This window comes from Mobula birostris, chromosome 19 (assembly GCF_030028105.1).
Source record: "Mobula birostris isolate sMobBir1 chromosome 19, sMobBir1.hap1, whole genome shotgun sequence".
NCBI lineage: Eukaryota > Metazoa > Chordata > Chondrichthyes > Myliobatiformes > Myliobatidae > Mobula > Mobula birostris.
Genome location: NC_092388.1, coordinates 38,658,570 through 38,683,238, shown reverse-complemented (window position 1 = coordinate 38,683,238; position 24,669 = coordinate 38,658,570). Strand labels below are relative to the sequence as shown.

At 42.9% G+C, this 24,669-nt stretch overlaps 1 protein-coding gene across 3 annotated transcripts in view; it reads right to left on the bottom strand.

Moving 5' to 3' along the window:
- Positions 1–21,762, bottom strand: part of cep72 (centrosomal protein 72) — a 180,167-nt gene extending 158,405 nt beyond the window's left edge. Inside the window, exons 1-3 of one of the 3 annotated variants that reach the window (XM_072283441.1) lie at positions 21,425–21,762; positions 12,869–13,058; positions 10,961–11,125 (exon numbers count right to left, since the gene is read on the bottom strand). In XM_072283441.1, the coding sequence (XP_072139542.1) occupies positions 10,961–11,024 (64 nt within the window). In that variant the 5' untranslated portion in view covers positions 11,025–11,125; positions 12,869–13,058; positions 21,425–21,762. Of the gene's footprint in view, positions 1–10,960; positions 11,158–12,868; positions 13,059–21,424 lie in introns of those variants that run through there. The other 2 variants (XM_072283443.1, XM_072283442.1) reach the window with 2 other exon arrangements.
- Between the last annotated feature and the right edge of the window lie 2,907 nt (positions 21,763–24,669).

Below are 24,669 nucleotides of genomic sequence, written 5' to 3'. Positions count from 1 at the left end.
CCAGAATCTCAAAGTTAGCGTGCAACAAGCTAATCACCCCTGCAGATTCTGGGATGATGTTTTTTCTTTTTGTCCCTTCCACAAAAGGGATCTGCATCCGTGGCTCACCATTGAGGCTTCACTGTCAGACAGAAAGAGGTTGCTGATAAAGATATCAATTTTTTTCTCCACCACCATTGCTACCTGAAACCCCTTGACTCTTGGGTCATGCCTGCTGTGCTTTCTTCCTGCTTGCCACCTGCCATTCCATTCTTGTTCCTTTGTGGGTCTCATTCGCTGCTGGAGTCTCAGTGGGTCTGGGGAAGTCCTCATTACTCAACGTTTCATTAACTCCCTTTCATATTCCTTTTGCATTAGTACTGTTGCATTTGGGACATGGTCTGCTACCAGTATTCCCTCAAAGCAGTGCCTGTGTGCACACGCGCACACATCTTTAGCTACTCGCACACAAAAGATTGTCACCCTCTAACTCGTTGGCACGTTAAGTATAGTTCACTATTATACAAAAACACATTTTCCCTTCTGGTCTCTGATGCAGATGGTGTTGACAACGCAGAGTTTGCGATGATTTATCTGGATGTTTCAGAAAGGGCTTATTTATACTGTTTTTATTGAAGAAATTATTCAATACGCACATTGTAGTCACTAGGCAAAAAATTGCACAGCACAAGATTTTGAGCACAATGATCAGTACAAATTAAGAGGGAACATTGCTGCTACCCCACACAAGTGACAGCACTTGGTCTCCGTACATTACTTGGTTATATTTTTTCAATTTTTGCGGATGATTGAATTGCAGTGGCTCCCAAATATCCAGGATAGGGCACCATAGGCTGACTAGCACACATCGTGCATCCAAAAAATTCCTCTCATTGCAGGTGGACAATTGGTTTGCTTTCATCAACTCAGCGTGACCTCAGCATGACCATTGCATGCCCACGTTCCAAATAGTCACTCATATTAATGCAGTATCTAGCATCCTCAGTGTATCCAGACAGGAAACTAAGTACAACTATAATAGAAATATGGGGTTTAGATGTGTGCATGGTGACAATATGTTCTCTCTGCATATGGCAGGTGATAAATGGCTATTCCTTCAGCAGTGACATTGCTGCTTCACTATTTCTACCATAACATTACCCTTTTGACATACATTCCCCATCTCCCATTGTAATTTGCAGACCATATCTTTACTACTGCTTGAAGGTGTGTATACAACTCCTATCAGGGTCTTTTTACCCTTGCAGTTTCTTAGCTCTATCCACGATTCTAAACCTTCCCATCTTATGTCATCTCTTTCTAATCATTTCAACAGAGCCACCCCACCTCTTCTGCCTACCTCTCCTATTGATACAATGCGTATCCTTGGACGTTAAACTTACAGCTATAACCTTCTTTCAGCCATGATTCAGTGATGCCCACAGCATCGTACATGCCAGTCTGTAACTGTGCCACTTCCATTCCTTTTCTTGGCAGTTACCTGCCTCCTGCAACCCAGGGATAACTATCTACCTGTTGCTCCTACCTATCATTGAGCTGCAGCTCCAGCTCCTTAATACGTTTTCTGAGGAGAACTAGCTCGGTGCATCTGGTGTAGATGTTGTGATCTGGGAAACTTCAGGTCTCCCAGAATTCCCACTGAAATATCACAAAGAATATAAAACTGCCCCTGGACTCATTCTCACTGCTTCATGCCCTAACAGATGAGGGATGAAGAATAAACAAGTAGATACTTACCAGATATTTAGCTCACTCAAGTCTGATGAGCCAAAGCCGAAACCAGTTCAAAATCATTCTTTCAATAGTTTATATTTTGCTCCATTCCATGGATACCACACTCAATGGGAACTGCACAGATTGGACTAACATAAACTGTAAAGATTTTTAAATAAGCTTTCCCCCAAATATAGTGGAATTGGGTTATTCTAACCTTTGGGCCATTAATTGGGCATTGGTTATCAGGGCAGCCCTTATTTGGGGGAACTCTTAAAGAACAAAATCTAATTGAGAAAATAACCAGGATTTTCTTCATTTATTTGGGACATTATGCTACCTGATTGAGATAGTAGACTGTTGTCGAAGTTTCTAAGTAGTGTCAATTGTGTGCACTTGTGCGGCTGTTAAGACACTACACTCTGCTTAAATAGCATCAGTTGCATGTGTTTGTGTTCAAAAGTAGTGATTTTTGTCACTGATAGTTGGCAGCAGAACTGATTTGCTCACTGCAATTTCAAGCATTTAGACTTGGAGATGCCAAAAACAGCTGGGAGTAAAAATGAAATGATTTCACTACTTCAACGAGTCAGGAAATGCAAAGAATATGAAGGTATCGACAATTACCTTGAATGCTATAATGAAAATGAAGATTTTAAGGATGCAATTGTTGAAAGCACTGTATGAAGATAGTCCATTATCTGCACTAGGCGTCTCTGCTGATTTTGTTCATTTACAGCCAATCAAAAGAACCTGACAGTGGATACTAGATGAATTCCTCCTTTAATAAATATTAGGAACCACTTTTTAAAAAAAAAGTACCTGTAGTAACATTGGCAGTGTTCTAATTTGTTCTGTGTTTTCAAGTAAATATACATTTTGTTACTCAGTTGAATGGTAGTTTGTCTTTTTTTGATATACCTTTTTAACTATTTCCATGTAACCAGCTAATTGGGCAGCTGCTTAACTGGGCCAAACGCTACTCGTTCTGACGTGTCCCAATTGAATTGACTTTATTACTTACATCCTCCATATACATGAGTAAAAATCTTTACATTACGTCTCTGTCTAAATATACAATGAACAATTTATAGTAATTTATAATAAAGAGTATGTACAACAGGATAGTCAATATAACACAGAAATACATTTGTGTCAGCACGAGTTAAGCAGTCTGATGGCCTGGTGGAAGAAGCTGTCCCGGAGCCTGTTGGTCCTGGCTTTAATGCTGTAGTACCGTTTTCTGGATGGTAGCAGCTGGAACAGTTTGTGGTTGGGGTGACTTGGGTCCCCAGTGATCCTTCAGGCCCTTTTTACTCACCTGTCTTTGTAAGTGTCCTGAATAGTGGGAAGTTCACATCTACAGATGCGCTGAGCTGTCCGCACCACTCTCTGCAGAGTCCTGCAATTGAGGGAAGTACAGTTCCCATAACAGGTACTGATGCAGCCAGTCAGAATGCCCTCAATTGTGCCCCTATAGAAAGTTCTATGGATATGGGGGCCCACACCAAACTTCCTCAACCGTCTGAGGTGAAAGAGGTACTACTGTGCCTTTTTCACCACACAGCTGCTATCTACAGACCACGCAAGATCGTCAGTGATGTTTATGCCAAGGTACTTAAAGCAGTTCACCCTCTCAATCCCAGATCCATTGATGTCAATATGGGTTAGCCCGTCTCCATTCCTCCTGTAGTCCACAACCAGCTCCTTTGTTTTTGCGACATTGAGGGAGAGGTTGTTTTCTTAATACCACTTTGTCAAGGTGATGACTTCTTCTTTGTAGGCTGCCTCATTATTATTTAAGATTAGGCCAATCAGTGTAGTGTCATCAACAAATTTAATTATCAGATTGGAGCTGTGGGTGGCGACACAGTCATGGGTATACAGAGAGTAAAGGACGGGGCTTAGTACACAGTCCTGAGGGGCACCCATGTTGAAGGTCAGAAGGACAGAGCCGAGGGAGCCCACTCTTACCACCTACCGGCAATCTGACAGGAAGTTCAGGGTCCACCTACACAAGGCAGGGTGAAGGCCAAGGTCTTTGGACTTCTTGGTGAGCCTGGAGGGAATTATGGTGTTGAATGTTGAACTGTAGTCCTAGAACAGCATTCTCACATAAACATCCCTCTTCTCCAGATGTGTAAGGTGGGTGTGTTGAGCTGTGGCTACTGTGTCATCAGTCGATCAGTTGTGTTGGTAGGCAAACTGTAGAGCAGTGGTCCCCAACCTCCGGGCTGCGGACCGATACATTGCCGCAAAGCATGCAGGGGTGCAGCGGTAGCTGGGATGCACCCAGCACATCTTTAAGAAAAAAGCCAAAATAAACAAGTTGATTAATCAGGTGCCGCCAGGCACGTAAATGTCGGCCCAGATCAGAGGCGACGCAATCGGCAATCGCCTCAGATCTGGGCCAACGTTTACGTGCTGGGTGGCACCTAATTAATTAGCTTGTTTATTTTGGCTTTTTTCTTAAAGATGTGCTGAGTGCGTCCTGGCCACCACTGCACCGCTGCACTCTTTGCAGCAACGTATCGGTCCGCGGCCCAGAGGTTGGCGACCACTGTTGTAGAGGACCCCGTGTGGTTGGTCGCATGCTGCAGATGTCGTCCTTGACCAGTCTCTCAAAGTACTTGCTTATTATTGAGGTACCTTGGTCTTTTTAGGTACAGGAACAATGGTGGATGTTTTGAAGCAGGAGGGCATTCTACACTGGGAGAAGGAGAGATTAAAGATGTCTGTAAACACACCCAGTTGTGCCGCGCACATCCTGAGTACCCACCCTGGGACGCCATTGGGTCCCGCCCACTCATTGGAAACACCTGCATACTTCGGCCTCAGGGATGACCAGGCTGCAGGTTGCGTCACCTGTGGGTCTCCTCAGGGGCTCAGTGTTGGCAACATTGAATCGAGCGTAAAAAAGATTTAACTCATCTGGGAGAGAGGCAGCAATGTTGGAAACTCCACTGCATTCAGCTTTGAAGTCTGCGATGGTGTGCAGACCTTGCCATAAGCTGCGTGCGTTGTTGGTGGAAAGTTGCATCTGGATCTTGTCCCTGGATTGCTGTTTTGCTGCCTTGATGATGCCCAGATCGTAGCCGCATTTCTTGAGCTCCTGCTGATTACCGGCAACGTAAGCTCTATGTCGCACGGCAAGTGCTGCTCGCACGGAACTGTGTTGATCCAGGGTTTCTGGTTTGGATAGACCCTGAACGATTTCTGGGGAACAATATCCTCGGTGCACTTCCAGATAAAACTCGTGACCACATCTGTGAACTTGGAGACATTCTCATCATGGAAGACATTTCAGTTGATGTCATCAAAGCAGTGCTGTAGTACGGAGGCTGATTAGTCGAACCAACAGTAGATGGTTTTAACTACAGCCGCCTCTTGTTTCAGTTTCTGCCTGTAGTTTGGCAGCAGCAAAATGGAGAAGTGATCCGATTTTCCAAATGGGGACACGAATGAGCGCTTTGTAAGCGGAATTAATTTAATTAACTGGAATCCACTGTACAAATCATCCTAAATTGCCCAGCAATTAGCTGAGGTCTCACAGCCATCATCTTCCATTAAAATCAACTCTAGAACCCCTTTAGCTCTCAACCTCATTTGCTCTATTTCCTGCAATTCGTATCGAACCCTTTAGTGTGGGACAGAACTAGGACAGAGATATTATGGTACTTGTCTTCCACCCCACCAGCCTTCATGTTCAATGTGTTATTACCCTGCACAATTTCCACTAGCTTAAACATGACCCCACCACCAATAACATCTCCCTTTTCTGCAATTGGCAGTGACTGCTAACTTCATGACATTCTGTTCCACTCCTCTGTTCCCAGCCACCTCTCGCATCACTTAGCAAACTTCCCAAGAAACTGACAGAGATGCAACACCTGCCCATTCACTTCTTCCCTTCCCTCTCTCCGGGAGAGTAAATAATCACTGCAGGTAAAACAGCAATTCATCAGCATTTCTTCCAATCTAGTCTTCTGTATTCAGAATAGAGAATATAGAAACTGAATAAAGATTAAGTAATCACTTTGTGGAACACCTACAGTTTACAGGGTGATTCCAAGCCTCCTGTTACCTGTCACTTCTATTCTCAATCCAACCCCCTTTCTAACCCGTCACTGTGGCCTCCTTCATTGCCATTGAGAGGTCCAACATAAAATGAAGAGTGACTTCTCAACTCCCTCAAGGCACTTTGCTTGTAGCTTTCTGGAATGAACAATGAATTCTCCGACTTCAGGAAGTAAACTGCTCCTTCAGCATTTCCCATCATTACACACAGGTCCTTTTTTCATGCCCTTTCTTTAAAAAGCCTTGCTGATGGTCAACCCTCAGGCTCCTTATCCCATCATCTGCTTTAACCTAGATCCACATAGTCTTACACATCACTAATTTCCTAGGCTCTGCACTCAAAATTGCAAACCCCCAGTTCTGAGGAAGGGTCACCAACCTGAACCATTGACTAGAGACATAAGAGACCTCAAATGCTCGAACTTGATGCCAAAAAAAAAAACAAAACTGCTGTAGAAATTCAGTGGTTCAGGCAGCATCTGCATGAGGAAATGGACAATCAACATTGACTGGTTTCTCTTCTCACAGATGCTGCTTAACTGACTAAGTTCTTCCAGTATATTTGTCCCTACTTACAACCACAAAGAGTGTTGGTATTGTTTGCTATCTGGTTTAATGATAACTGGTTTGATCCTTGAACAAACAAAGATAACCATTTACATGTTAATATTTCTATCTTCACATGATTCTTCATACATCTGTTTTCATATTGGTTCTCTTTTCTATTTCAAAGTAGATTTTCTCCCCAAATCAGTATTTCATTTTAAATGTGTACCATTAAATAACATGTGACTTTCTTAACTTAGAAAAGTTTTTGGTCCTGAAGAAAGGTCTTGGCCTGAAATGTCGACTGTTTATTAATTTCTACAGATGCTGCCTGACCTGTTGAGTTCCTCCAGCATTTTATGTGTTGCCTTAGAAAAGTTTGCATTTTATTCCGAAAGACCAAAACCTGCATTCAGTATGTGCTATAAATGTTCAACAATTAACTTGTATTGTACAATCCCAAAATCGAAAACTCAAGCCTGGAATAGAATCTCAAAGTCCATGTCACATCGAATAGTAGCACCACAACAACCATGATGGTTCCTCTGCTGAAACCAGTTGGGTCACTATGGTAATTTTATACTAATTCTCATGTTTCGTTGCTGTCCTCCATGTATTACCGTCTATAAATTCTGCTTTGTTCTAAATTAGTATTCCATTATGCTATATAACATTCACTCTGACTTACCCATCCTACCTCAACAGCCCCACTCTATATCCACTCTATATCCACCTCTGCTGCCCCACTGCCTTGAACCCTCTAGCAAGAGATTTCAGCAATATGGTTAAAGTAGATGACTTAGGCTTATTCTGCTTGGAGCATAAAAATAGAAGATTTAATGAAGATGCACCTAATAAGTTAAACAGAGAGAAGCTGTTAACATTAGCAAATAGCTTAATGTAATGAGGGTTTAACGTACTGAACAAAAAAAAACAAGGGAGATGCAAGGATTTTTAATTAAATGCAGAGATTTATCTGTAAAGGCACTGCAAAGAGAGCCTGAAAATGATTTCAAATTCCAAAAGAGGATTGATACTATTCCAATTGAGTCTTGAAGAAATATCCCCAGATACAGAAGAGTAGCACATAGTCGAGCAAGTAGTTCCAACCAACTCAGATTCAATCTTGACCACTGGTACCATCTGTATGAAGTTTGCACATTTGCTGTGAAGGCATTAGTTCACTTGGGTGCTCTAGTTACCTCCCTCAACACAAAAACATGTTGCCTGGTAGTTTAATGGTCACTGTAAATTGCTCTCAAGAGTGCAGATGAATGGCAGATTCTGGTGCAATTGTGGAGAAAACAGGTCAGAGGGAATATTTTGGGAGGGGGGGGGATGGAATTGCTCTGCAAACTGGTAGGGGCACAAAATGCCAAAATTAACTCAAGTGCATAAGGAAATATGGAGGCCAAAACAAGATTAACCTGAAGATACAAGGTTCTGAAAGAGTATTAACCTGAAAGCAGTTCAAATTAAGAAAGGAATTCAGTATATGGCCTTGGATCAACTGGACAACACATATACCTATATCAGGATGCTGTTTATCAACTCCAGTTCAGCGTTTAACACTATAATTCCTACAGTCCTGATTGAAAAGCTTCACAACCTGGGCTTCTGTACCTTCCTCTGCAAATGGATCATTGACTTCCGAACAGGAAGATCACAATCTGCGCGAATAAGAAATAATATCTCCACCTCACTGACAATCAACACCGGCACACCTCAGGGATGTGTGCTTAGCCCACTGCTCTATTTTTTCTACACCCATGACTGTGAGGCAAGGGACAACTCAAATGCTATATATAAATTTTATGATGATACAACCATTGTTGGCAGAATCGCAGATGGTGACAAGAGGAGCGAGATATACCAGCTAGTTGAGTGGTATAGCAGCAACAACTTTGGACTCAAGACCAAACAGCTGATTGTGGACTTCAGAAAGGGGAAGACAACGGAAGACACACCAGTCCTTGTTGAGGGATCAGGAGTAGACAGAGGGAGCAATTTCAAGTTCCCGGGGGTCAAAATCAATGAGGACCTAACCTGGTCCCAACATACCTAAGCAGCTATAAAGAAGGCAAGATGGTGGCGATATTTCACAAGGAGTTTGACGAGATTCAGTATGTCACCTAAAACACTCACAAGTTTCTCCGAAGTACCACGGAGAGCATTCTAACTGCATCACTATCTCGTATGGAAAGGCTTCTGCACAGGATCAAAGTAAGCCGCAGAGTTGTAAAATTAGTCAGCTCCATCATGGGCACTAGCCTCCATAGTCTCCAAGACATCTTCAAGGAGTGGTGCCTCATCTGGTCAAAGTGGCACGAGCGTATGACGCTCTCTCAGTCAACATCTTCCAGACAGTCCATAAAGCTGCTGATTTCACATCTGTTTTTCATCTTACATGTGTTTCTGGAACTGTTAAGAGCCTACAATTTACATTTTGGAGACCAGTTGAGTGGTCCAGTGCTTTGCTGTCTCAGAGAAGATTCTGGGAAGCGAGCAAGAGCTTGAATGCCCTCGAGGCGTCGAAACGTGGCGCGAGACGATGTTCGACTCCATTTTGCCAATTAAAGCATCAAGGAAAGTTTAAACATTGAGGTAAATGCAGAACGCAAGTGGCAGTTCAATGCCGACTACCTGCCTTTTGATCTTGGATGGGATCCCTCTGCTGCCGGAGGAGTCTGTGTAGCAGCTCGCTGTGGCCAGAGTATAGACCTCTATGTTCATGTTGTGTCTCCTTCTTTCTCCCAGTCCAGGTGTCACAGCTCCAAGTGCTCCTATCACCACCGAGATGACTCTGGCTTTAACCTTCTACATCCTTCCTATCTGCTCTTTCAAGCCCTGGCATTTCTCCAGCTTCTCACATTCTTTCATCCTGATGTTACCATCATTCAGGATTGCCACATCTATTACTACTGCTTTCTTCTGTTCCTTGTCCAGTATTACTATGTCTGGTTGGTTGGTCAGTACCTGTTTATCAGTCTGTATTTGGAAGTCCCGCGGGATCTTAGTTCTGTCATTCTCCACTACCTTCTCGGGAGTTTCCCATTTGGACTTGGGAGTGTCCAGTCCATACTCGGCGCAGATGTTCCTGTACACAATTCTTGCAACTTGGTTGTGCTGTTCAGTGTATGCTGTCTCTGCCTGCATCTTGCACCTGCTAACATGTGCTGGATGGTTTCACCGGGATTCCTTGCACAGTCTGCATGTTAGGTCTTGGCTGGTATGATAGACCCCTGCTTCTATTGCTCTTGCGCTCAGCACCTTAGTGTAATTCATGTTTTTCTATATTATCATGTATTTCATTGTACTGCTGCTGCAAAGTTAAAAAAATTTCACAGCATATGCTGGTGATACTAAACCTGATTCTGATATGGTTACATATGACAACCTTTTTAGAAAAACATAATATTCCTGTAAAGGACATATCTATTTCCAATATTTCCTTGTTATATTTCAGATCTCCATAATCTATGCTTGTTCACATTTTGCTTACTGCTGCACAAGTCAAACTGAAAATTTTAAACTTTAACTCTCTATACTGATGCTACTTGAGCTGCTAAGTATTTTCTGGCATTTCTTATTTTAGATTTCCTGAATCCATTATTTTCAGTATCCCTGCAACACACATCAAAGTTGCTGGTGAACGCAGCAGGCCAAGCAGCATCTGTAGGAAGAGAGTGAGACTGTTCCTTCAGTTAGTCCTGACGAAGGGTCTCGGCCTGAAACGTCGACTGCACCTCTTCCTACAGATGCTGCCTGGCCTGCTGCGTTCACCAGCAACTTTGATGTGTGTTGCTTGAATTTCCAGCATCTGCAGAATTCCTGTTGTTTTCAGTATCCCTCCTAAGTTTGTTAAAGAATCACTGTCTTGGCACAAAATCTAATAACATGCATTAATATGATTATAATATACTAACATATCTCAATGTTTACAAAAAATCAAGCACTGTATCACATCAAAGAGATGGTGATACAGATGACAAAAACATCGGTGACAGATCTTCAAGGAAAATCTGCAAGGTTCATCTGAAGAACCATGTAAATCAATTAGACATGAATCATACTAGCTTTCAGTCTAATTATCCCTGAATGCATTTTCACAGCTTCATTCAACCAGCATGCAAGCCAATGAACAAACATCTCAAGTCATAGTTACAACCTTTTACCACCTTAATCCAAACTGTACAGCAACAGCACTGCACTCATTGTGTATTTGTATGAGTACTGGCTATTAACTTCAGATTACAAGTTCCAAAACGCTATTATAGGAGTAATGAATGAGTCTGCACTTGGTCCAGTATACTTAAATAAAATCACAGGCCAACACCAGGACGTTTAATTCAGTCACTAAGATTTCTTGCAAGATGCAATTATATCGTTATAAGAAACTATTACCCACGCTCAGTAACATCTGTGTGCGATATAAATAACTGCTGAGTTTTATTCCTACTATATGAATAAAAGACACCAGAAGTGTACTGTAATCCAACCTCGCACCAGAGCCACACGCCCAGACCCTATGAGAGGCCAAGCTCCATCCCCGCCCTGAGCCTGCAAATTACCCTTACACCAAACCCAAACACTAGTGCCCTTATAGCACCATCCGCGCCCTTACCAAGCCGCTCCTCCTCCAATACCACTCTACGCCTCACCCATTCCTCCGTCGCTTTCAACGCCATTCTTTCAAACCAGTCCTCACTGCGCAGCCGCGCTGCCGGCCTGTCAATCAGTCCTGAAGGGGGGGGCCCGACGAGTCCGCTCTCGCTGGTCCTTCACTCGGCTGCAAGTGGGAAAGAGAGCTCAGGTAGTATTATTGTGTCCTACGTTGGAATCGGAGGAAATAAAAGGAGAGATAAAGAGCAAGCAACATGGGAACAAGATATAGCAAATAAGAGATATTTTTCAAATTGAAACTGGGCGAATAAAAAACTGGAACGATACCACCACATTACCGAACCATACACACATCCTATCAGCTACAGCCTGCCCCATCGATGGAAGAGATTACCTTCTCACAAGGATCTCATTAGCTACCTCATAGCTCACAAAACCTGTGTGGAAGGAAGCCCTCCTCCTCGATTATGAGGGGCTGTCTCAAAAGGCACAATAAAATGGTTAAAATGAGACTGGTGGAAGAGTGCTTGGGAAATATTAAAAACTGGAATTGTCCATATGGATTGAAATGCCTATTTATGTGCTTTTATTGTGGAGATCTTTTTAAAGCAGCAATTTTTTTTGGGGGGGGAGGACACATGAATGCAGTTAAAAGAAAGACTGAGGTACATTAGGCAGGACATTGCTGGTAGAGATGCTCCAGGGACCCAGGTTTCATGCTAAGCTTAGATGCTGTCTGAGTGGAGCTCGCTGACTCTCTCTTTAACAGGGTAGATTTCCTCAATATGCTGTGGTTTCCTCCTACATCCCAAAAGCTTCAGGTTAATTGCCTACTGTAAAATTCCTTTAGTGTACAGTTGAAGATAGAATGAGAGTTGCTAGGAATGTAGGAAGAATAAAAAAGAAAGGTTCAGTGTAAACGCAGTGTAAACTGCTCTTAAACGCATCTCCCCCATTTCACGTACATCTGCTCTCACTCCATCCTCCCGCCACCCCACTAGGAATAGGGTTCCCCTGGTCCTCACCTACCACCCCACCAGCCTCCGGGTCCAACATATTATTCTCTGTAACTTCCGCCACCTCCAACGGGATCCCACCACTAAGCACATCTTTCCCTCCCCCCTTCTCTCTGCATTCCGCAGGGATCGCTCCCTACGCAACTCCCTTGTCCATTCGTCCCCCCCATCCCTCCCCACTGATCTCCCTCCTGGCACTTATCCATGTAAGCGGAACAAGTGCTACGCATGCCCTTACACTTCCTCCCTTACCACCATTCAGGGCCCCAAACAGTCCTTCCAGGTGAGGCAACACTTCACCTGTGAGTCGACTGGGGTGATATACTGCATCCGGTGCTCCCGATGTGGCCTTTTATATATTGGCGAGACCCGACGCAGACTGGGAGACCGCTTTGCTGAACATCTACGCTCTGTCCGCCAGAGAAAGCAGGATCTCCCAGTGGCCACACATTTTAATTCCACATCCCATTTCCCATTCTGACATGTCTATCCACGGCCTCCTCTCCTGTAAAGATGAAGCCACACTCAGGTTGGAGGAACAACACCTTATATTCCGTCTGGGTAGCCTCCAACCTGATGGCATGAACATCGACTTCTCTAACTTCCGCTAAGGCCCCATCTCCCCCTCGTACCCCATCTGTTACTTATTTTTATGCACACATTCTTTCTCTCACTCTCCTTTTTCTCCCTCTGTCCCTCTAAATATACCTCTTGCCCATCCTCTGGGTCCCCCCCCACCTTGTCTTTCTTCCCGGACCTCCTGTCCCATGATCCTCTCGTATCCCCTCTTGCCTATCATCTGTCCAGCTCTTGGTTCTATCCTTCCCCTTCCTGTCTTCTCCTATCATTTTGGATCTCCCCCTCCCCCTCCAACTTTCAAATCCCTTACTCACTCTTCCTTCAGTTAGTCCTGACGAAGGGTCTCGGCCTGAAACGTCGACTGCACCTCTTCCTGGAGATGCTGCCTGGCCTGCTGCGTTCACCAGCAACTTTGATGTGTGTTGCTTGAATTTCCAGCATCTGCAGAATTCCTGTTGTTTGCGTTCAGTGTAAATGGTTTCTTGATGACCATTGTGGATTGATCTAAATATAATCAGATTAAGCAGGTCTTGTAAAACACTTTATAGTTTAATCTTTTATACTTGCGATCAGCATTAACTTACATTTATCACAGTGGAAGACATGAGCAATATACCTGATAGCCAGAGGTATCAGGGAATAGAATTATGTACGGTCAAGATAACTAGAGAGAAGGTGCTTGGGAAGCTAAATGGACTAAGAATAGATAAATCTCCCGGCCTGGATGAGGTGCACCCAGGGGTTCTTAAGGAGGTGGCTTTGGAGATTGTGGAAGCATTGGAAATGATCTTCCAGGAATCAATAGACTCTGGCATAGTTCCGGAGGACTGGAAGGTCCCAAATGTAGTTCCACTATTTAAGAAAGGAAGGAGGCATCAAAAAGAAAATTACAGACCTATTAGTGTGACATCGGTGGTTGGAAAGATATTGGAGTCAATCCTCAAGGACGAGGTTATGAAATACCTCGAGGTGCATGACAAGATAGGCCGAAGCCAGCATGATTTCATGAAGGGAAGATCCTGCCTTACCAACTTATTGGAATTTTTTGAGGTAATCTCGAATAAGATTGACAAGGGAGAGGCTGTGGATATTGTGTATTTGGATTTTCAAAAGGCCTTCGATAAGGTGCTGCATATGAGGCTGCTTAATAAGATGACAGCCCATGGAATTATAGGAAAGATATTGAAATGGGTGGAGCATTGGCTGATAGGCAAAAAGCAAAGGGTGGGAATAAAGGGACCCTATTCTGATTGGTTGCCGGTTACTAGTGGTGTTCCGCAGGGGTCGGTGTTGGGCCCGCTTCTTTTTACAACGTATATCGATGATTTGGATTATGGATTAAATGGTTTTGTGGCCAAGTTTGCGGATGACACCAAGATAGGTGGAGGAGCAGGAAATGTTGAAGAAACGGAAAGGGTGCAGAGAGACTTAGTCAGTTTAGGAGAGTGGGCAAAGAAATGGCAGATGAGATACAACATTGACAAATGTACGGTTGTACATTTCGGAAGAAGAAATAATCAGGCAGATTATTATTTAGATGGGGAGAAAATTCAAAAATCGGAAGTGCAAAGGGACTTGGGGGTCCTTGTGCAGGATACCCTAAAGGTTAACCACCAGGTTGGATTGGCGGTAAGGAAAGCGAATGCTATGTTGACATTCATTTCAAGAGGAATAGTGTATAAGAGTAAGGAGGTGTTGATGAGGCTCTATGGGGCATTAGTGAGACCTCATTTGGAATACTGTGTGCAGTTTTGGGCCCCCTATCTTAGAAAGGATATACTGATGTTGGAGAGAGTTCAGAGAAGATTTACGAGGATGATTCCTGGAATGCATGAGGAGCGTCTGTCGGCTCTTGGATTGTATTCATTAGAGTATAGAAGAATGAGAGGGGATCTCATAGAAACGTTTCGAATGTTGAAAGGGTTGGACAGAGTAGATGTGGAAAGGTTGTTTCCCTTGGTGGGTGAGTCCAGGACAAGAGGCCATAGTCTTAGAATTAGAGGGTACCCAGTTAAAACAGAGATGAGGAGAAATTTTTTTAGCTGGAGGGTCGTGAATTTGTGGAATTCGTTGCCACATATGGCTGTGGAGGCCCGATCATTGAGGGTGTTTAAGGAGGAGATTGACAGGTATCTAATTAGTCAGGGTATCAAGGGATATGGGGAAAAAGCCGGAAACTGGAACTAGATGGGTGAATAGTTTAGCTCATGGGGGAGCTGCGGAGCAGACTCGACGGGCCGAATGGCCTACTTCTGCTCCTTTGTCTTGTGATCTTGTGAAGTAAAATATTCTAAAGTATGCACATGAGCATAATCAGACAGGATCAATGCAAAACAGTGAAGGAAATATGAGAAAACTGTGTAAGGGGGTTTCGACTTTTGTTACTGTGGAGGCTAATTAAAATGGCGTCTTTGTTATGTTAATCTGGGGAATGCGGCTTTGTTGTGTTAAACGCTGAGAAAGTTTGCGCTAACAGTTTGTTTTTGCTTTAGTGTGTGATAAGAGAGCGCTGTTAACCAATTGGGATAGTTGTTATGGTTTTGGTGTATTTGAAGATACTGTATGCGCGGGGTTTTGGGGGAAGAAGGTGGGAGAGTGAGACAGAGGATGGACGAGGTGCTGTGATGCCTGCTAACGGGGTCGGACCCCGAGCGGGACATTCAGCGAGGAAACGGGGATGGACTCGTGTGGAACGTCTGGTCGACCACCATTGTTGGTCCCAGGCAGCCGGCCGAGGTGGTCCGAGGGGGGTCGCAGGGTCAAGAAGAAGGTCCTTGAGCTCCAACGGTTTTTGTACACGAAGAGATTGAACCTTGATAAGCGTGGCGCCTTTTATTTTCCTTTTATATTTTATTCTGTTTTAAATATATAGTTCCAGTAATATCTATAAACTGTATATCATTTAATTGCATCTGGTGTATTGTCTGTTATTTGGGCGGGGTGGGGTACCTCACACAGCATCCACACAAACGAATTACCCAGTTTGGCGGGGCCGAGGCTGTTTCCCTAGACGACAGCGAGCCGAGCGACCCTGAGGGTGGCCAGGCGGGCTACAACTGAACAGATGTTAAAAGAGTTACAGCATGGAATAGAGCTATTTAGTCAATTGAGTCCATAGCTACCAAGCCAAAAGGGTTGAATCAAAATAACATGTTTCAGCAAATACCCTGGAAGGTAAGAAATAGAGATGCAGAAACAATCAAGAAGTTTAGGGTCTGTCCTGAAACCATAATGGATTGAAATAAAAGGGCAATGAAGAACAGATTAAGAGGGTTAATGTACTGAAGGAGGTAAAAGGAAGGGAGGAGTTTGGCCATGAGGACATTTGAAAAAGAGTTTGGATATTTAAAACTCATGGTTTTATTGGCATTATAGCTAAGAGAGACATGTCCCTGAGTATGTTGTGATGCAACTAATAGAGATTTTAAAAAGCTTAAGTCTTTGAAAATGTCATACCTGAAGGTAACAAAAATATGAATGACAATTTTTGCAGCAGCACCTGAGTTAGATATGCAGACAGGTGATATTATGGAAGAGGAAGTAAGCAGTCTTCATTCTTAACGATGGCAGAATCTAAGCCCGCGAGCTAGTCGAGCCTGACACTAGATGGAATTAGTGAAGAAGTAACAAGGTTTATACTGTAGCATAGACTGAAGGAAATCAATGTTTAACTGAAGAAAATTATCATTTCAATTGAATTCTCCTGAGTCACCACAAAAATATTATTCAGAGAATTAGCATAGTCTGTCCGTTAAACAGTAACCAAGCAAGGAGATATTTCCTCCTGAGAGATGGACTGAAATCTGGGGGTGGGTGGGGGAAAGGGTGGTACCATGAATGCAATAAAAAAAAGCAATAGTCACCAAAATGAATGCTAATGACAGATCACCCATTGCCTCTTTCCCCTTCCACCATTCCAAATATGGGAAAACAAAAAAGGTGCTGGAAACACTGAGCAGATGGATGCAGAACTATATAACCATATAACAATTACAGCACGGAAACAGGCCATCTCGGCCCTTCTAGTCCATGCTGAACTCCTACTCTCACCTAGTCCCACCGACCTGCACTCGGTCCATAACCCTCCATTTCCTTCCTGTCCATATATCTATCCAATTTAACTTTAAATGACAACATCGAACCTGCCTCAACCACTTCTGCTGGAAACTCGTTCCACATAGCTAGCACTCTCTGAGTAAAGAAGTTCCCCCTCATGTTACCCCTAAACTTTTGCCCTTTAACTCTCAACTCATGTCCTCTTGTTTGAACCTCCCCCACTCTCAATGGAAAAAGCCTATCCATGTCAACTCTATCCATCCTCCTCACAATTTTAAATACCTCTATCAAGTTCTCCCCTCAATCTTCTATGCTCCAAAGAATAAAGACCTAACTTGTTCAACCTTTCTCTGTAACTTAGGAGATGAAACCCAGGCAACATTTTAGTAAACCTCCTCTGTACTCTCTCAAATTTATTGACATCTTTCCTATAATTCGGTGACCAGAACTGTACACAATACTTCAAATTTGGCCTTACCAATGCCTTATACAATTTCAACATTACATCCCAACTCCTATACTCAATGCTCAAGGCCAGCATACCAAAAGCTTTCTTCACCACCCTATCCACACGAGATTCCACCTTTAGGGAACTATGCACCATTATTCCTAGATCCCTCTGTTCTACAGCATTCTTCAATGCCCTACCATTTACCATGCATGTCCTATTTTGATTAGTCCTACCAAAATGTAGCACCTCACATTTTTCAGCATTAAACTCCATCTGCCATCTTTCAGCCCACTCTTCTAACTGGCCTAAATCTCTCTGCAAGCTTTGAAAACCTACTTCATTATCCACAACGCCACCTATCTTAGTATCATCTGCATACCTACTAATCCAATTTACCACCCCATCATCCAGATCATTATGACAAACAACATTGGACCCAGTACAGATCCCTGAGGCACACCGCTACACACCATCCTCCAATCTGACACAGAGTTATCCACCACTACTCTCTGACGTCTCCCATCCAGCCACTGCTGAATCCATTTTACTACTTCGATATTAATGCCTAATGATTGAACCTTCCTAACTAACCTTCTGTGTGGAACCTTGTCAAAGGCCTTACTGAAATCCATATAGACAACATCTACCACTTTACCCTCGTCAACTTTCCTAGTAACCTCATCAAAAAATTCAATAAGATTTGACCTTCCACGCACAAATCCATGTTGACTGTTCCTAATCAGACCCTGTCTATCCAGATAATTATATATACCATCTCTAAGAATACACTCCATCAATTTACCCATCACTGACATCAAACTCACAGGCCGATAATTGCTAGGTTTACTCTTAGAACCCTTTTTAAAGATGCAAAGAAAGAAAGATTAACAATTCATGTTGGTGATCTTTCATTTAAACTGGGAAAAATTGCTAAGAATGGAAATAAAGACAAGAGAAATGTCTGTGAATGGGATGGACACAAAAAAGATACTTAATGATGCAAATGTTTGTGGTGCTGTCTGAAAGAATGTGGTAAATGCTTGCAGATGAGGTGACTGGAGAAGAAATGCATAAAAAGAGATGGATGAGCACTGAGGAAAGAGAAAGGTACTGGAACTGTGAAATAAAGAATATTTCAGTTGGTAGAAATCCATCAAAAAAGAGGGATATTGGAAATATAGGAAGATAGCACTGTTCCTTCAATGTTCCAGAAATTAGGGTTTAATCCTGACCTTGGGTGCTGTCAATGTGGAGTTGCATATTCTCTCTGCAATCACATGGATTTCCTCCAGGTGCCCTGGTTTCCTCCTACAATCCAAATACATGCTGGATGCTCAATTAATTGCCTACTCAACATTTCCCCAAATGTAGAAGAATGGGTTGGGAGTGGGAAGAAGAGGTGGTGGTGGGGTAGTGGTGCCAGAGGGAAAATTGGATTGATGTAGATGGATGCCTAATGTTTGGTGTGGATATGATGTGATCTGTTTCTGAACTGTATGACTCCAATGAGATTCTGGAAATGCAGGTTAAGGAAAAAACTAATTAATAGTATACCTTGATAAACTTTCATCAGAACTGGACAGTCCCATCAAATACTGGAAAGACTAGTGATTTGAAATTGATGAATGTGATTTTCAGCCCCAGGGGTTGCATCATTCTAGATGGAAAATGATGATCTAATCAAACTTATAGTGGGCCTTTCTGAAATTATCTGGTACACCAAATACAGAGCAGTCAGAGTGGGAATAGGATGGAGATCTAAAGTGAAAGAAAGCTAGAACTTGAAGGTCAACTTTGTGGACTGAACAAAGATACTTTGAAACCAATTACCTAATCAGTATCAGTTGTGGTTGTTTTTTTTTCAAATACAGGTAAAGCCACATGATGAACAACAAATCCACTACACTCACTTGTAAGAACTACAAGTGAATCATGTAGAACAACTGTATCAGCTGGTCGCAAAGGGAGAGTTAAAAAGGCATTTGTTACATCTTCTGTGAAGTGGGGATCTCATTGAAACCTATTGAATTTTTAAAGGCCAAGATAGAGTGGTTGTGCAGAAGATGTTTCCAATAGTAGGAGATTCTAGGACCAGAGGGCACAGCCTCCGGATAAAAAAGCATCCTTTTAGAACAGAAATGAGGAGGAAATTCTTTGGCCAGAGGGTGGTGAATGTGTATAGAATTCATTGCCACAGACAACCATGGAAACCAAGCCATTGGATCTATTTAACATAGAGATTTATAAGCCTTGGTTGGTAAGGACATCAAAGGTTGCGGGGAGAAGGCAGGGGAATGGGGTTGAAAGGAAAAATAAATCAGCCATGATATATTAGCAGAGCAGATTCAATGGGCTGAATGGCCTAATAATGTTATGTCTTATGGTCTAATTTCATATAAAAATGCTGGGATGAGTGGATGTCAATGGGGAGTTCCAGAGGAAACAATCCTGCACAACACTACAAGGAGAAAGGAAGATGTGTGTGGTGGTGGTGGCATCTGTTGAAGGTGGGAGAAATTTTGTAAGGTTGTCCACTAGATGTGAAGTCTGTGTTATACGGAGGGCGTTGATGGCGGACCCAAGTGCAAGACACAGACACTGAAATACTAGGAATCGGACTAGGTTTATTGAGATAGCAATGTGAGTAAGGAAAAAATGACGCTGGACATTGACACAGGCCCTGGACGAGACTAGGATTCAGGGCCTGGGCTAGGTCTTGGACTAGAAACATGGGACCCTGACAGGGAACCAGGAATGAGGAGCCTGGGCTGGGAACATGGAACTCTGGAACCAGAGCCTGGACAAGGACCCTGAACCTGGGTCTTGGTTGGGACTCGGAACCTGGGTCTTGGACTCAGAACCAGAACCAGAACTGGATCTAGGCTAGGATTCAGAACCAGGATCTTGGCAAGGATCGGACATGGCTACAGAACTGGACGAGGTATCCAGGCACCGGGCTGGGCGAGGCACTGGAACTAGATGAGGACACGAAGCTCAGATTCGGACAGGGCTGGAACACGGCACCTGGACTTGGTCTTGGAACACAGGAACACAGAGCCTTGGATGTGTACTACACGCTCAGAGCATTGGATGTGGACTGGACAAGGTACTCCAGGGCAGGACATGGCTGTTGGACTAGGTTTGGCTCGGCTCTTGGACTCAGTTTGATTAGTCTCTTGGCTACGGAGCCGGAACTCCTCCTTGAAGCGCAAGGCCAGGACACTTTCTTGGACGCAGGGCTGGGATGCTTGCCGAAGGAACTGCCAAGGTAAACTGCTGAGGATTCGGATGGGGACGATCCAACACAGGACGGGGAATCTCCAGCACCGGGCTGGGTGAGGGACTCCTGGACTGGACAAGAACACGAAGCCTTGACTTGGACAGGACTGGAAGACAGCACCTGGAACTCAGAACACAGGAACACAGAGCACAGAGCCGGGACCCCTCCTAGGGAACAGAACCTAAGGCCAGGACTCTTCTTTGACATGGACACTAAACACAGGGACACAACGAGATAGTTCCAAACTCAACAATAGATAGTTCCTCATCTTGGCATGCAAGGCTCCAGTCTCACTCCAGCAGTTGAACTTGGCAGGGATGCAGGGATGCAAGGAAGGCAGACGGGGAAGGGAACAGTCCAGCAGGGAGTGCTTGGTTTGAGAGGTATTTATGTGCCAGCCCAAAACAAGAATCAGGTGCCTCAATTAAGGCACCCAATGGAACAAGGGAAAACAGGAAAACCCGGAATAAGGAGTCGACAGACCGGACCGTGAACCGGAATGTGGTCTTCACAGACCGGACCATGACAGTCCGACAGGATGACAAGGGGAAAGCCATGGTATGAGTAAACATGCAGAAAATAATGTAGATGTCATAGAGAACCCAATCCTTAGCAGTTAAAAGGTGGCCACAGTTGGGGGAAATAATTACTGTACAAAGCACTTCCTTGTTCCAGAATTACTCAACGGTTTCAACTTTTATTTTGCATCGAGATCATACCTATTGAGCAAGAAAAAAGATCTTTTACAAATAATTGCCAATCTTTATACCATTGTATAATTCACAATCAATTTGACTGTCCTGTCAAGTACGTAGTACAAGTTTTAGATAACATTTTATTTCCCAAGGAAAACAATGTATCCTAAAACAAATTGGAACAGGTATTAAACTCGATAACGATATTGATCCATCATAGATCAATAATAAAACTTTAACTCAACAATATCTTAAAACTGAAAACAGAAGTAATGCAATAAACCAGGTTTATATCGGCGGGGCACACGAAGGGAATGCAGGGAGCTGAATTGTCTTTGTTTCAGATACAAAACCTGTGAGTGCTATTTGCGATCGCTTGTTAACCTACCTTGACAGAAACTGGTTCACTACAAAATGCCCTGCCGACTGCTGACTTTCACCTTCCAACACTGAACCCGGTAGGCTTAACGCCGGTCGGAGACTGAGTTTGTTCCATGACATCAGTTTCCACTATTTGGCGGTTAGGATAAGGCGCTGGAAATGTCAGCGAGAAGCGGGAAAAAGACTGCCACAAATTGAAGAGAACTCACGCCACGTAAAGATCAGATCGCAGATCTACCACATTTACACATGAATTACATACACTGCATTAAACTTTGAGATGGCTCGCAAACTTTCTCAGGGGCTCTTATGGTGTGTGGGTAGAGACATCAAACGAATTCTAAAGCAACTAGTCAATAACTGGCTAAGGCTTTATTTGGGAAAGGGGCGCATTTGCGGAAATACTTTTCAAACGTCAGCATTACTGTAATATTGGAAACTAACGTGTGCAAATTACCGCGCCTGGAGTCGTGAACCGCGCCATTTAAAATGACGGTTCATTTTCCTCCTGCATTAATGACCTGAAATCAATGAAAACGTGTTTTTGTCCCACAATTATCGATTTAAAGTTCGATTTAATTATCGATTTAAAGCCCCAGCTTCATCCCTGAGGAAGATGGCAAAGTTCGTCAGCGGTTATAATCAATACCTGTATCTGGCTTGAAGCCCGAGAAGAGTTTATTCGCCCCAAAGAAATGTTTTGGAAACATTGGATCTGATACAACCGTATTAAGATTCAAAGCTTTCATGTAAAATATTAACACATTACTTATATTTTGTTTTTGGAATGCATTGTCTAACTTTTGCCCAGAAATAGTCATTTATTTTAATTTTCCACCAGATGACTAGTTGCCAGTATTTTCTGCTGTGTTTGTCCTTCATTACAGATTTATTAAATTTTAAAAGTTCTTTGATGAGAGAATGGCTTGTTTGCAAGTTGTAATGTATCTGGTTCCCAACCCTGGCTGGTTAGCAGGGAGTGGGTTGTTGGACACCAATGATCACAGGAGATCCTTGAAGCTGGAATAATATTGAGAGCATTTATTTTGAAAGTGTACAGAAGGTAAGAATAATCCTAGCTGCATCATCCATAGACCTACAACCTCCAAGAATCCCAAGGGGGCAGTCAAAGTTACTCAGGCAGGTCAATCCAGATGATAATAGAGAAGGGTAAGAAAATGGATGAGTGAATAAGTGTGGATTTCATTCAAAAGGGATGGGAACCACTATTAGCAGAATGATTGGTAAACAGTGAGGACATGGGAGCATACAATGTTCTGGTAATATACAATATATGTAGTCATATAATGCAAATATGCAAATAAAATCATTGTTGTAAGGTCATACAGTTAGAACAGATACTTTGCACGTCTGCACATCCTCATTTATACACTGCAGGATGAGTTTGATTATCTGAAGACTGATAAAAGGACATGTGGCTTCAGGAACAGTGCAATGTAGACAATTCACAGTATTTCCTTTCTGACTGCATGGAAGGGAACTATTTGCAGAGAATTTTAAAATCTGTTTATTTTTGTGATGAGCTAACATCTCTAAACGTCTTTACTTTTGGAAGATGACAGAAAAAATCTCTTATTCAACTGTTTAATATGTCTTTAACTGACGAGGAGTTAAGTATAAGAACGGGAAAATCATGTTCTAATGGAAAGGTGACACAACCGTGGCTAACAAGAGAAGCCAAAGCCAACATAAAAGCCAAAGAGAGGGCCTATAATAGAGCAAAAATTAATGGGAAGTACGAGGGGTGATTGATAAGTTTGTGGCCTAAGGTAGAAAGAGTCAATTTTAGAAAACCTAGCACATTTATTTTTCAACATAGTCCCCGCCTACATGTACACACTTAGTCCAGCGGTCATGGAGCATACGAATCCCTTCTTTGTAGAAGTGGTCCACAGCAGGGGTGATTGATAAGGTAGAAGGAGATGAGTTATTAACTTCAAACTTTCTGCATTATCACTCAAAGAGATGAACTGCATGTGCATGTAATGAGAGCATCTTGGACCTCCAGGTGGTCCACAGAAGGGGTGATTGATAGGTTTGTGGCCTAAGGTAGAAGGAGATGAGTTTTAGAGCTCTTGTTACCTGCACGTGCAGTTCAACTCTTTGTGTAAAAATGCAGAAAATTTGAAGTTAATAACTCATCTCCTTCTACCTTAGCCCATGAACTTATCAATCACCCCTGCTATGGACCACTTTCTGAAGGTGCAAGATGCCAACTTCTACAAAGAAAGGGTCCGTATGCTCTATAACCGCTGGACTAAGTGTGTAAATGTAGGAAAAATAAACATGTTAGGTTTTCTAAAATTGACTCCATCTAACCTTCTACCTTAGGCCACAAACTTATCAATCACCCCTCATAAGTTAGAGGATCGAGAAACTTTTAAAAAACAACTAAAATTCATTAAGAAGGTAAAGATGGAATATGAAAGTAAGCTAACCAACAATAGTAAAGAGGATACCAAAATTTTCATCAGATACATATAGAGTAAAAGTGAGGCAAGTGTAGGTATTGGACTGCTGGAAGACAATACTGGAGAGGTAGCAATGGGGGAACAACAAAATGGCAGACAAACTGAATAAGCGTTTTGTATCAGTCTTCTCTGTGGAAGACACTAGCAGTATGAAAGGATTAACTATTTTCTAAATGGAGAGAATATACAAAAAACTGAAGTGCAAAGGGACTTGAGAGTCCTTGTGCAGGATTCCTTGAAGATTAATTTGCAGGTTGAGTCTGTGGTGAGGAAGGCAAATGTGATGTTAGCAATCATTTTAAGTGGACTAGAATATAAAAACAAGGTTGTAATGTTGAGACTTTATAAAGCACTGGTGAGGTCTCACTAGGAGTACTGTGAGCAGCATTGGGTCCCTTATCTTAGAAAGGATGTGCTGAAACTGGAGAGGGTTCAAAGGAGTTTTATGAAAATGATTCCAGGATTGAATGGCTTGTCATACGCAGTGGCTCTGGGCTTGTATTAGATGGAATTCAGAAGAATGAGGGGTGATCTCATTGAAACCTATCAAACAGTGAAAGCCCTTGATAGAGTGGATGTGAAGGGGATGCTTCCTATGGTGGGAGAGTCTAAGACCAGAAGACGCAGCCTCAGAATAGAGAGGCATCCTTTCAGAATGGAAATGAGGAGGAATTTCTTTAGTCAGGGAGTGGTGAATCTGTGGAATTCTTTGGCATAGGCAGCTGTGGAGGCCAAGTCTTTATATATATTTAAAGCAGAA